Source organism: Peromyscus eremicus, chromosome 12, assembly GCF_949786415.1.
Source record: "Peromyscus eremicus chromosome 12, PerEre_H2_v1, whole genome shotgun sequence".
Taxonomy (NCBI): domain Eukaryota; kingdom Metazoa; phylum Chordata; class Mammalia; order Rodentia; family Cricetidae; genus Peromyscus; species Peromyscus eremicus.
Genome location: NC_081428.1, coordinates 60,965,735 through 60,978,452, shown reverse-complemented (window position 1 = coordinate 60,978,452; position 12,718 = coordinate 60,965,735). Strand labels below are relative to the sequence as shown.

The following is a 12,718-nucleotide window of genomic DNA, read 5'->3' as shown; positions in this document are numbered from 1 at the left end:
AGGGAAGTATGTGTGTATGACTTGCATGTTTTGGTTATTTAAATGGTTTTTAGTTTACTTTATATTAGGGGTGTTTTGCCTACAAGTTTGTATGGGTACCACATGTGTGCCGTGTGCCTGTGGAGGCCAGAAGTTTCTCTGGAACTAGAGCTACAGGATTTGTGAGCTGCCATGTGGCTGCTGGGACTCAACCGAGGTCATTAGAGACAGGGTCTTTCTGTGTAGCCCAGGCTGGCTTGGAACTCACTCTGTAGACCAGGAGGCCTAGAACTTAGAGGATCTGCTTGCCTCTGCTCTGCAGTGCTGGGGTTAAGATGTGCACCACCACCCCAGCTTGACACTCTTTTCTTTTGTCAACTTCCTTTGGGGGCTGGTCCTTTTCTTTATTACTGTTTGTTGTTTTTTGAGTGTAGCCCAGGCTGACCTTATTTTGTCATGTAGTCAAAGATGACCTTGAACTTCTGATCCTCCTGCCTCTGCCTTTCAAGTGCTTGGATTACAGGATGCGCCACCACATTTATTCTGCCAACTGTGCTACATCCCTAGCTTTGCGTGTTTGTGGTCTTCCCTTTAATTACTAAATTTTAAGGGAACACCAGTATACTTGAATCACAGAAAGTAAATCCCAATATGGGTCCTAGCCAGAAAAAGATCTTGTAAACACCTCCGTTGATTAACAGCCCACAGAGCTAGTTCATGGGGCTTTTGTCCTTTTCTTCCAGTGAATGGAGTGCCATCGAAAAGGAAATGGGTGATGGGCTGCAGGGTGCTGGACACCACATGGATGTGTGAGTAACTGAAGACCTGAGTGTGGCGGGTCTGCTCGGTCGGGGGAGGAGGGCTGCTTACTCTTCAGGTTATATCCAGTTAGCTGCGTTTATAGTCATGCTTTGTGTGTGTGGATGGGACTTGTTGCTCCTAGAAATGCAAGATTAGTTAATCCATATATTCTGAAACTGCTCAAATTCATGTAGTAACAGAGTAAAGATAAAAATCTAGCTTGGTGGTGGTGGTGACTCACGCCATAAATCCCAGCACTGGGGAGATCTCTGTGGGTTTGAGACCAGCCTGGTCTACAGAGCGAGTTCCAGGACAGCTAGGACTACACAGAGAAACCCCGTCTCCAAAAACGAAAAAAAAAAAAAAAAACCCAAAAACCAAAGCAAACCTGTATGTACATTTCAGTGCATACAGAAAAGTTACTTGACAAACTTTAACACTGTTAATAGTAAAGTTTTCAGGATGGCCCTTCATCTCCCAGCCTCGGCTGCCCTGTCACATAGTAGGGACCAGCTCTGGGGAGGGTGCAGCTCTGAGGTCCCTCCTGATGAGCTTGGGCCCTCTCTGGCTGAACAGACCTTACTTAAGGCTGAAGGCTGTTAACTGGAGAAGGAAGGAAGCCAGGAGCTAACCCTGAGGCACCAAAGCTGTAGCTGAGTGAGCATGAGAAAGATTCAAAAATGGAGGAAAGATGCCTGGAGCTTCTGTGGAGACGTGCTGAGGGTGCTTTGCAGAGGACTGCTGAGTGCTTTTCTGAAGGAGCAGAGCCTCTGGACCAGAGCACGCTCTGGGTGAGAAAGCTGGGCTCCTAAAGAGTAAAGATTAGAAATTCTCACCCAGACGTGGCGGCGTGTGCCTGTAGGCCTGCTTACTCCAGAGGCTGAGGGGAGAGGGGCATTTGAGCTCTGCACCTTGAAACCAGCCTGAGCAGTGTAACAAGATTCCATAAATAAAACATATATACCGTACTTAGCAGTGGAGGAGTGAAGTGCTAATGCTTCCGAGGTCAAGGACATGGCAAGGTTGTGTGTTCTCATCACTACTAGTAAGTGCATTGGTGCCTATCAGTGAGAAGGGTGAACAGTGGAGAAGCAGTGCATGCGTTAGAGAGGAAGAAGTGAAATTGTCTTTGTTCACAGTTAAGATCTTTTACATAGAAAATAGTCAGCCGAGTTCATGAAAGTTCAGGAGATCACATGATTCCTTTAAAATCAATTATTTTCACACACTACAATCAACAACTGGACAATAAAGTTAGAACAATACTGCTTATAACAACACATGATATGAAAGGTTAGAAAGCCCTACCTACACTGATGATAACTATGTAAGTGTGAATTACATAATTGGGATTAAAGAGTCCTTATTGAGATGCCCATTCTTGGGGGACTGGAGCCATAGCTCAGGGGCTAAGAGCACTGGATGCTCTACCAGAGGACCCAGGTTGATTCCCAGCACCCACATGGCAGCTCACAACCATCTGTATCACTGGTCGGGGGTATCTAACTCCTGGCCTCTGAGAGCGCTGCACACACATGGTGCCCATACATGCAGGAAAGCACTCATACACATAAAGTATTGTTTGAAAAGATGTCTGCTCTCCTAGATGTCAGCAGGCCTCGTAAAAGTTCCACTGATTTCTCCCCAGTGGTAACTAATGAGCTGATTCTAAGCCACGTATGGCATCACACACCTTTAAAACCAGCACTTGGAAGCAAAAACAGACCTGAATTTCAGGTTGGCCTGACATACAAATCCCAGGACTAGAGAGTGAGACCCTATCTTAAAAACAAAACAAGAAAATGATCTAAAATTTATATGATGTTGAAATAGCCAAAACCAGTTTTGACAAAGAATCCAGCTTTCAAGATTGACTATAGAACTATATTATGACTATAAAGAGTTCAGTTGAGGGCTGGAGAGATGGTTCAGTGGTTAAGGGCACTGGCTGCTCTTCCAGAGGTCCTGAGTTCAACTCCCAGCAACCACATGGTAGCTCACTACCATCTATAATGAGATATGGTGCCCTCTTCTGGTGTGCAGGCATACATGCAGACAGAACTGTATACATAATAAATAAATCTTTAAAAAGAAAGGAAAGACAGCAGTAAGGCTGATGAGGTAGTTCAGTGGGTAAAGGCCTTTGCTTCCAAGCCTGATGACTTGAGTTTGGTTCCCAGGTCCCACACCCTGGAAGGAAAGGACCAACTCCCAAAAATTGTTCTCTCTCCTCTACCATACCCTATGGCACATATGTGCCCACTTTATATAAATAAAATGTAATTGCCATATTTAAATAGCTACTTAAAACCAATAATAAAAAGTTAAAAAAGGTCTTAAATGCTCTCATCATGAAAAAGATGAGTATGTCAGGTGATGGGTCTGTGAATTAGCTTGAGTTAGTCTGCCACGGTGCCTATATGAAGATGTCATCACTTTTACATTGTGAATGCACAGTCTTTGTCAATGCAGCTTAAGCTGCAAAGTGGTAAGAAAATATTTTATTTAAATATTACTTTTCCATATTCCATAGTCAAGCTAACTAGCTTTTTTTGTAAAGATTTAAAAAAGCTATTAGCTGGGTGGTGGTGGCACACACCTTTAATCCCAGCACTCAGGAAGCAGAGGCAGGCAGATCTGTGTGAGTTCGAGGCCAGCCTGGTCTACAGAGTGAGTTTCAGGACAACCAGGGCTACACAGAGAAACCCTGTCTCCAAAAACAAAACAAACAAAAAAATGTACTTATGTTTATGTGTGTGTGCCTGTGCGTGTGTGCAGGAGCCATGTGTGTGTAGATGCCACAGATACCAGGAGAGGGTATGAGATTCCCTGGAGATGGAGTTTTAGTTACTGGTAAGCTACCACTTAAAACGCTAATTCTTGTGGACACGGTTGGAATTACTCACGTTTCTTACACAGGTACGCATCCTCCATTGACGACATTCTGGAAGATGAAGAACACTATGCAGACCAGCTAAAGGAGTATCTCTTTTATGCAGAGGCCCTGCGGTGAGTCCATGACAGCCTCAAAATGTAAACAAGAGGTTGCTTCCTAAGTCAGGTCACAGTGTCAGACCCCTGGCAGGCCTAAAATCCAGGAGTTCCGCCCTTCAAGCATCCTTCTTGACAAGAGCTTCCTGTTCGTGCTGATGGCCTGCCTATTTCTTCCTGCTTTTCCCAGTTTGAAGGTGGGGAGCAAAATACAGACAGAATGTAGAGCCCTACAGAGACAAACAGAATTCTCTGCTAGACAGATGTAGTGTTTGTACTGCTCTTCCAGAGGACCAAGTTCAATTCCTAGTACCTGTGTCAAGCAGCTTACAACTAACTACCTGTAACTCCAGCTCCAGGAGACCCAGTGCCTCTGGTCTCTGCAAGCATCTGCACTCACATGAACACACACACACACACACACACACACACACACACACACACACACAAAAGTAAAAATCTTTAAAAAAAAGAATTTCACTGGACAGACAGAAGGGCTGTATTCATTAGCTTGTCAGCATGAAAACTTTTGGTAGGTCGTTAGCTTTTTCCCTGCCTGCTTTGTGTAGAAGGAAGTTTCACCAAAGTGTTTTCAAGTTACGAAGTAAAAGAAAATTGATGAATACAGTGAAATTCTGTGTAGTTCCTACAAGTTATAAAATGATTACTCTATATTAACATGAAAAGGTGCCCACTGTTTGTGGCTAAGTGTGAAAGTATAGGCACAGTGAGGTGTTGGTATGTGTTATAAATGCCTAGCTGAGATTTGGAAGGTTATACACACTTAGATGTGTGGATTGTGTGTGTATAGTGTGGTGATAAGGTGTTCTGATACTGTTCCTTTTTTGTGCATTTCTACATGAGAATTGTTAGAATAAGCATAGTTCATTATTATGATGACTTAAAGCTATTTCTAGATAGAAAAGGAAGACAACGTTGAGATCTTAACCCTTTCGAGGAATGCTCACTTGCCACATGAGACCACAGAGTGAGCTCCTGAGTTGGGGATGGTGGTGCATGCCTGTAACCCAGCAGTTCAGAAGGCAGAGGCAGAGGGTTTGAAATCCAAAGATAGGTTTGACTATATCTAAGGAGACTGTCTCAGAAAGAGTTTGAACAATTGATAGTGGTGTGTTTATTGAAAATAATTACATAGTCCATCTTTTTTTTTTTTTTGTAAAGTTTTTATGCTTAGATTCTGTTAGATTTAATTTTCAAGGTTGGACTACTACTACTTTTTAAACATGAAAGTTATGGTCACAAAAGCCCTGAACCTAGTTAGGCATTATGAATGCCTCTCCCTGCACCCCTAAAACAATTCTGATATGTTAAAGAAGCCAGAAAAGCTTAATGGCTGTGCTTGCTCACCCCAAGGGCTGTGTGCAGGAAGCATGAGCTTATGCAGTATGACTTGGAGACGGCTGCTCAGGACCTGGCTTCCAAGAAACAGCAGTGTGAGGAGCTGGCCACTGGGGTGAGTGTTCTTCAGGTTTCTGGTGATTGTGAAGCGAGGGTGTGGTGTAATGTGAGGGTGTGATGTAATGTGCGGGATGCCTGTGCCTCACAGGGGGTCAGGAAGGAGAACTTCATCAGCTCTTGGTTGCTTTTTTTTCCTGGAAAGGTTTATTACTGATTATAAAATCACTGCAAAGGTGTGAGAGTGTATGTGCATGCATGCGTGCGTGCGTGCGTGCGCGCGCTCATGCCCATATGCTCCATGAGTGCAGTACCAGCAGAAGCCAGTAGAAGGCATTGGATCCCTGAGAACTGGAGTTGAAGGCAGTTGTGAGCCACCGTCTTCCAGATGTGGAGCTAGGAACTGAACCTGGGCCATCTCTCCTGCCCCTTTTGGTTGCTTTCTTGGTATAAAATGATAGCAGCCATCAAAGCTGTGCTCCTTTTAGTTCTGTCTAGTTGGGCAAGGTGTTCTACAGGAATTTTAGTTCAGGAGCTGGGGAAATACTCAGTGGTTAAAAGAGCTTATTGCTCTTGTAGAGCACTGGAACTTGATTTCCTAGCACTTAAGTCAGTCAGCTCCCAGGCGCCTTTAACTCCAGCTCCAGGAGATCTGATGCCATCTGCTGGCTTCTTTGGGCTCTGAATGCCCCTGCACATGCCCACACACATACACACAAATTTTAAAAACTAAGTTCTTTTAAAACTTAGTTTACTTTGGAAAGCCTTACCCAATCAGAATCAGTACACCTCTCCTATGAAGGGGGTGTTGTCCTCTTTAATGCTTATGGTGTGGTGTGTACTGTGTGATACTGTGTTCCCCAAAATATTGTGCACCCGAATACACTTATCTGGGGTCAGAGAACAGAACAGCCACTAGATACAGAGGCCAGAACATGGTGGCACACACACCTTTAATCCCAGCATTCTGAAGGCAGAGATTCATCCAGATCTCTGTGAGTTCAAAGCCACACTGGAAACAGCCAGGCATGGTGACTCACACCTTCAATCCCAGAAAGTGGTGGCAGAAAGCAGAAAGGTATATAAGGCGTGAAAACCAGGAACTAGGCTGGTTAAGCTTTTAGGCTTTGAGCAGCACAGTTCAGCTGAGATCCATTTGGATGAGGACTCAGAAGCTTCCAGTCTGAGGAAACAGGATCAGCTGAGGAATTGGCAAGGTGAAGTGGCTGTGGCTTGCTCCACTTCTCTGATCTTCCAGCATTCACCCCAATACCTGGCTTCAGGTTTGTTTGTATTAATAAGACCTTTTAAGATTCGTGCTACAATGTACTGGTGAAGAAAATTCCATATATTGTATAAAGTTCTCTGTCCTGCCCAGAGACTTGACTAGAATACATTGGCTGAGATGGTGGGAGACAGGTTCTAGGAACAGGGAAAGAGCAGGAGCACACAGGTGCTTCAGTTCTAACAGTGACTTCCGGAAGGCTGGCGTGGTGGCACCTGCCTTGAATCCCAGCACTGGGAGGCAGAGGCAGGTGCTCTCTGTTGGGTTTGAAGCACCAAAACAAACAAACAAACAAAACAACCAGTCCCATAAAGACCATTTTCAAGGAGTGTCAAGTATAATTACATGTTTACAACCAGTCCTTAGAACATGGACATTTGATGAAACTAATTCCATCCTTGTTGAACAGGCCTGGTCCTCTTCTCCCAGCCCTGGAGGCCACAGTCCACCTCTGCCTCTGATTTGTCCCTTCTAGATCCCCACGTCAGTGCGATCAGACATGTTTGTCCCGTGGCTGTCACCAACGGTTGTCATGATGCCCTCCCGATTCACCTCTATTGTAGCACATGCCGGAGTTCTTTCCTTTAGCTGAGTAATGCTATGTTCATGCCTTGTCTGTTCATGGTTCTGTTCCCTTTAGACTATAAGAACATTCTCATTGAAGGGAATGACTACCAAACTCTTTGGTCAAGAAACTCCAGAGCAGAGAGAAGCCAGAATAAAGGTGCTAGAAGAGCAGATAAATGAAGGGGAAGAGCAACTGAAGTCTAAAAACCTGGAAGGCAGGTAAGACGCTGTGATGCTTAATGAGGCTAGAGGTGGCGGGTCGTGTGTTCTTGAGTGACAGCTCCTGCTTAGTTCACTCCTCCCTAGAGTGACCTGCGTGCTGACTACACAGTTGGAGTAACAAGAACTGTGTGTAATGGGGGCAGGGAGGGATAGGGTGGCAGTTCTTTATGCTTTCCACATTCTCTGAGCCTTTTTCTAACCCCGTTTAACAAAACCTGATCATCCTGCGGAACACAACACAGGGCCACTTCCCGGGTGAGCCTCCCAGACTGTCGCAGCACGGAGCTTGTTCTCACCATGGTACTGGGTGGGTAGGACCTTCACAGTCAGTAACTGTGAGAGTTGTGGAGTTGTGCCCCCTTCATATCTTGCATAAAGGCTTGGAATAGTTGTTCCATAAATATTTCTGGAAATTAGGATCTCAGAGATCTGCTTTCACCATTTGGCTCATTTTCTTCTAAAGGAGAAGTAGATCAACACAGACAAGAATCTATTGTTTTAGTCAAGCTTTGTGGTGCACACCTTTAATCCTAGTACTCAAGAGGCAGAGGCAGGTGAATCTCTGAGTTCGAGGCCGGTCTGATCTACAAAGTGAGTTCTAAGATAGCCAGGGCTACACAGAGAAACCCTGTCTCGAAAAAAAAAAAAAAAAAAAAAAAAATTTAAAGTGCGCCTTCATTAATTTCTAGAATTGTAGACTCTCAAAAAAGTCAGTTCTCAATATAATTAAAAGGTACCTATAGGGAGTATTTGTTTATTTATTCATTTACTTATTGATTGGTGAGGTTGGCGGTTTCGTCCCACTGTGTTACTCAGGCTCGTGTGAACTCCCAGGGTCCAGGTCACCTTCCACTTCAGCCTCCCTAGTAGCTGGGGCTACAGGTACCTGCCACTGAGCCCAGCAGTCAGAGTTGAAGACCCAGATCGTCCTTTAAGATGTATTTCTTTTTATTTGATCTGTTTGAGTGTTTTACTTCATGTATGTGTGTACACAATGTACGTGCCTTGTGGCCATGAAGGCCAGAAGGGGCTGTTAGGTCCTCTGGAACTGGGGTTACAGACAGCTGTAGGCTGTCATGTCAGTTCTGGGGACTGAACCCCAGTCTCCTGCAAGAGCAGCCAGTGCTCTCAACCACCGAGCCACCTCTCCAGCTCCAGGTTGTCACTTAAATCATACACCTGCTAACCAGGACTCATAATCAGTGCATATTTTCCAGCGGCCCACGGCAGGCATTTCCTGTGGGATCTGTAAGGCTGTAAGTGGTCAAGGAGCCATCCATTTCTGTTTGAAGGTGGAACTGTTGTGGCAAAAAGTGTTAATGTACACAGAAATAGGAAGCATGATGTGAGAGAGCATCCAGATACTTCTGTTTCCCCTGACATACATTTAGGAAAATACAGCTGTCTTTTTTTTTCTGAGACAGAGTTTCTCTGTGTAATTTTGGAGCCTGCCCTGGAGCTCACTCTGTAGACCAGGCTGGCCTCGAACTCACAGAGATCCTCCCAGCTCTGCCTCCCGAGTGCTGGCATTAAAGGCGTGCGCCACCGCAGCCCGGCTAAATACAGCTATCTTATACAAGCAAGCAGAGACATTTGAAGAGACTATGGCACCACTTATCCTGAGGAGATGTGAACAGATGTCTATTTACTCCAGTCAGGGCACAGAGGACACACCACAGCTTGGTGAGCCTGTGAGTTCAGTGCGGTCATCTACAGGAACATGAGGGTGACTGGGAAAGCACAGCCCGGAGCTCCTGCCCAGCTTGAGGCGGCTCCTCAGAAGGGAGCCTCTCCCCAGGAGGTTGCTCACTGCCTCTGTGACCTGGGGAAGGGCTTGTAGTCTTGCAGCTTCCTGAGAGTCCAGAGCCTTCCGAGTGTCGTTCGGTAGCTGCCCTCCTCCCTGTAGCAAGAGGATGTTTCAGGTTGGAAAAAATGGCTGCTTGAACTGCTTGGTTGGGTTTGTCATGTACAGTGTCTTTAAGGGAGAATAAGCGTGGCTATCTGCTTTATTTCAGGGAATTTGTGAAGAACGCATGGGCTGACATCGAGCGCTTCAAAGAGCAGAAGAACCGAGACCTGAAGGAAGCCCTCATCAGCTATGCCGTCATGCAGATCAGCATGTGCAAAAAGGTAGCCAGCTGCGAGGACAGCTGCAGCGGTGCTCGGGAGTGCATGCCTGCTAGGGAGGCGTAGTTAGGAGAGTGAGTGCCGCATAGAGCAGGAGGTGGAACAGACATGGGAGAGCCTCTCAGAAAATGAAGAAGGCCCATGAGACGGCCTGTGGGTAAAGGTGCTGCTGTCACACCTGCCCGCTCACATTGGATTCCCACTTCCACCTGGTAGGGGAGAAATCTCAGCCCAGCTCCTGCCAGGTGTCCTCTGACCTCCACACACTCACCGTGGCATGTGCGTGCCACACAGAGAGACAAATAAAAATAGGGCTGGAGAGATGGCTCAGAGGTTAAGAGCACTGCTTGCTCTTCCAAAGGTCCTGAGTTCAATTCCCAGCAACCACATGGTGGCTCACAGCCATCTGTAATGAGATCTGGTGCCCTCTTCTGGCCTGCAGGGATATGTGCAGACAAAACACTGTATACATAATAAATAAATAAATAAATCTTAAAAAAAAAAAGTATAAAAAAAAAAAATAAGGCAGGGTTAGACACTGATGTAAACTCTCTTACTAACTTCTCCTAATTCACAACTGCATTGTGAGAGAAGAGAACTGCTAGACTCCATTATGTGTCCCAGGCTAGCCCAAAACTCACTGTGCAGCACAGGCTCACCTCAGACTCTGACTCCTGCTTCCACTTCCCAGGTGTTACGATCATAAGCACAAGATGGGCAGTGGTGGTGCATGCCTTTAATCCCAGCACTCAGGAGACAGAGGCAGGCGGATCTCTTGAGTTCAAGGCCAGTCTGGTCTAAAGTGAGTTCCAGGACAGCCAGAGCTGTTACAAAGAGAAACCCTGTCTCAAAACAAAACAAACAAAAAAAGATTACACCGTACCTGGTGTCTAACAGTTTCTTTTTCTTTAGAAACTTAAAATTAAGTACCCAAAGTTAAGATTAACATATTAGTTTATTCTTGTCTATATTTTACCTAAGTAGTTACATAAAATGTTGTCGTCAATCTATCATTATTGATGGACTATAACTTAAGGTCCTTGGCTGTAATCAGATGACTGAAGTGCAGTAACCATGAAAAAGCAAAAAAGCCCCTAAGTCACAAAGCATTAAAGTAAGTCGCTGGGCTGGGGGTGTAGCTCAGCTAGCGGGGTGCTTGCCGAGCACGCACAGAGCCCTGGGATGGGTCCCCAGCACCACATGCAGCTAGGCATGCAGATGCACACTTGGACTCGCAGCACAGGGGAGGTAGATCTGAGGCGGGAAGAGCAGAAGTTCCCACATACTAAGTGCAGAGCACCCCGGGTTAATGAGCCCCTCCCCCACTGCAGAGGAAAAAGTACATAGTGCTTCTGTTTTGTTAACCTTTGTAATGTAGGTTAAATCTAATCCAATCAAGTAGGCTAAAGTTTTTGGATTTTCTTTACTTCTTTAAAAGACTTATTTTTATTTCCAATTATGTGTATGTGTGTGTTTTACGTACGGATATGTGCACATGAGTGCAGGTACCTGAAGAGGCTGGAGGCAGCAGGTCCCCCACAGCTGGAGTTAATGGTTGTGAGCAGCTTGATGTGGGCACTGGGAACCAAGTTCAGGTCCTCTGCAAGAACAGTACATAGTCTTAGCCACTAAGCCATCTCTCTAGTCCTAGGCTGAAGTTTAAAAAAAAAAAAAAAAAAAAAAAATTTGATTGGACAGGCATGGCTGTGCACACCTTCAATTCTAGCGCTCTGGAGGCCGAAGCGGGCCGGTCTCTATGAGTTTGAAGCCAGCCTGGTCTGTATAAGTGAGTTCCTGGCTGTCCAGGGCTGCATAGAAAGACACCTGTCTCAGAACAAACAAGCAAGTTAAAATTGATTTTTCAGTTATTTTACAGGTTTTCTCCTTTTTTTTTTTTTTTTTTTTTGGAGCTGAGGATCGAACCCAGGGCCTTGCGCTTGCTAGGCAAGCACTCTGCCACTGAGCTAAATCCCCAACCTATTTTACAGATTTTAAGCAGCATAAAAATAGCACAGAAAATGAAAATTTCAAAGTCCCCAGCACCAGGATCCCTTTTAAAAATTATTCCTCTGGTATACTTCAGTGTGTGTCCTTTTGGATATTTTGGTAGCTATGGTCACTTAGAAAATACATGCATTTCTCCTCCTCCCAGACAAAACTGCTTTGTATGTGCTCACGTGACCCTCTTCTGTAACAGTGCTGAGATGGATCACACTTTTTCTTTTTTAAAAGAAGACTTTATGTAGGAGGCGGGGCATATGCATGTGGGTCCTGGTGCGCCACCTCACCTGCTCCCCATTTCTCTCCTCAGGGTAGGGCCTGACAGGGTGGCCCAGGGTGGTGGAGTCTCCTGTCCTTCAAGCAGGGTCATATCACCTGCAAGTGGGGACAGTGTGACTTCTTTGTTTCCGTTTGTGTCTCTGATTTCTTTTTCTTGACTTACAGCTCTGGCTAAGATTTCAAGACCGTTAGAGGGGTGTTTCAAATTCCCCAGTCGCTGTGGTGTTGGCTATAGGTCTCTTGTGCAGAATCACATTGTAAAGTTTCTTTTGTTTTCAGGGCATTCAAGTTTGGACCAATGCTAAGGAATGCTTTAGCAAGATGTAATCCTGTGAAGTGACTTTCTCTCCAATCAAGTGCCCCAACCGAAGCACAAGTCAAGAGAAACCAGTTGCTCCCTAATATACATAAAAGCATACAGTCAGTTGTACACATCAGCTTTCTTTAAGTTAAGTGTACTCATGTTCATATAGCACAAAAGGATACATTTTAATGAAGAATAATTTGAGGTTTTGGGGACTGGTGCTGATTCCAAAAGTTAATTTAATAAGATATACCAACAGATTATTCATCAGGCTTCTGAACCAATGACTGAGTCTTAAGGTGTTAGTTAATTTCCATGTGCTCCTCTCAATACCAACTGTTCCAGATCTTTTCATGTAGGGGGTTCTTGCCAAGATGAAATTCCTATATTGACTTGGTAGGACCCACTTCTGCTGTAGGGTTATTTTATCTTGCCTTATAGTTGAGCTGTTTGGTTTGACAAAGCTCAGCAGAAACTTGTGAAATCGGAGGTTTTCTTCCCTGTTTGTAGACCCTGTACCATCTGCGTACACTAGACAATGCCTTCAGTTTCTGTTTCACCAAGATTTTGATACTGGTTAGAAATTTTATACTGCCAACAAAGAAGTCAGCTTCTGAAATATGCAGTGGAGTAAATACATTATTATGATCTAGGAATTACTATAGAGAAAGTTTTAATTGAACACTATTATCCTCAAATAATTGTTAACCTTGGCAACGAGCCTCAGTTTCTTCCGCTTGGCTCTG

The 12,718-nt window shown here is 44.9% G+C and overlaps 1 protein-coding gene across 2 annotated transcripts in view; it reads left to right on the top strand.

The window, feature by feature from the left end:
• The window catches only part of Snx4 (sorting nexin 4), a 60,018-nt gene that overhangs the window by 46,940 nt on the left and 360 nt on the right, over window positions 1-12,718 (top strand). For both annotated transcript variants that reach the window (XM_059276899.1, XM_059276900.1), the window contains exons 9-14: window positions 723-788; window positions 3,700-3,789; window positions 5,146-5,245; window positions 7,113-7,258; window positions 9,277-9,391; window positions 11,948-12,718. The exon at window positions 11,948-12,718 is cut by the window's right edge and continues 360 nt beyond it. In XM_059276899.1, coding sequence (XP_059132882.1) covers window positions 723-788; window positions 3,700-3,789; window positions 5,146-5,245; window positions 7,113-7,258; window positions 9,277-9,391; window positions 11,948-11,995 — 565 coding nt within the window. In that variant the 3' untranslated portion in view covers window positions 11,996-12,718. The remainder of the gene's footprint in view (window positions 1-722; window positions 789-3,699; window positions 3,790-5,145; window positions 5,246-7,112; window positions 7,259-9,276; window positions 9,392-11,947) is intronic.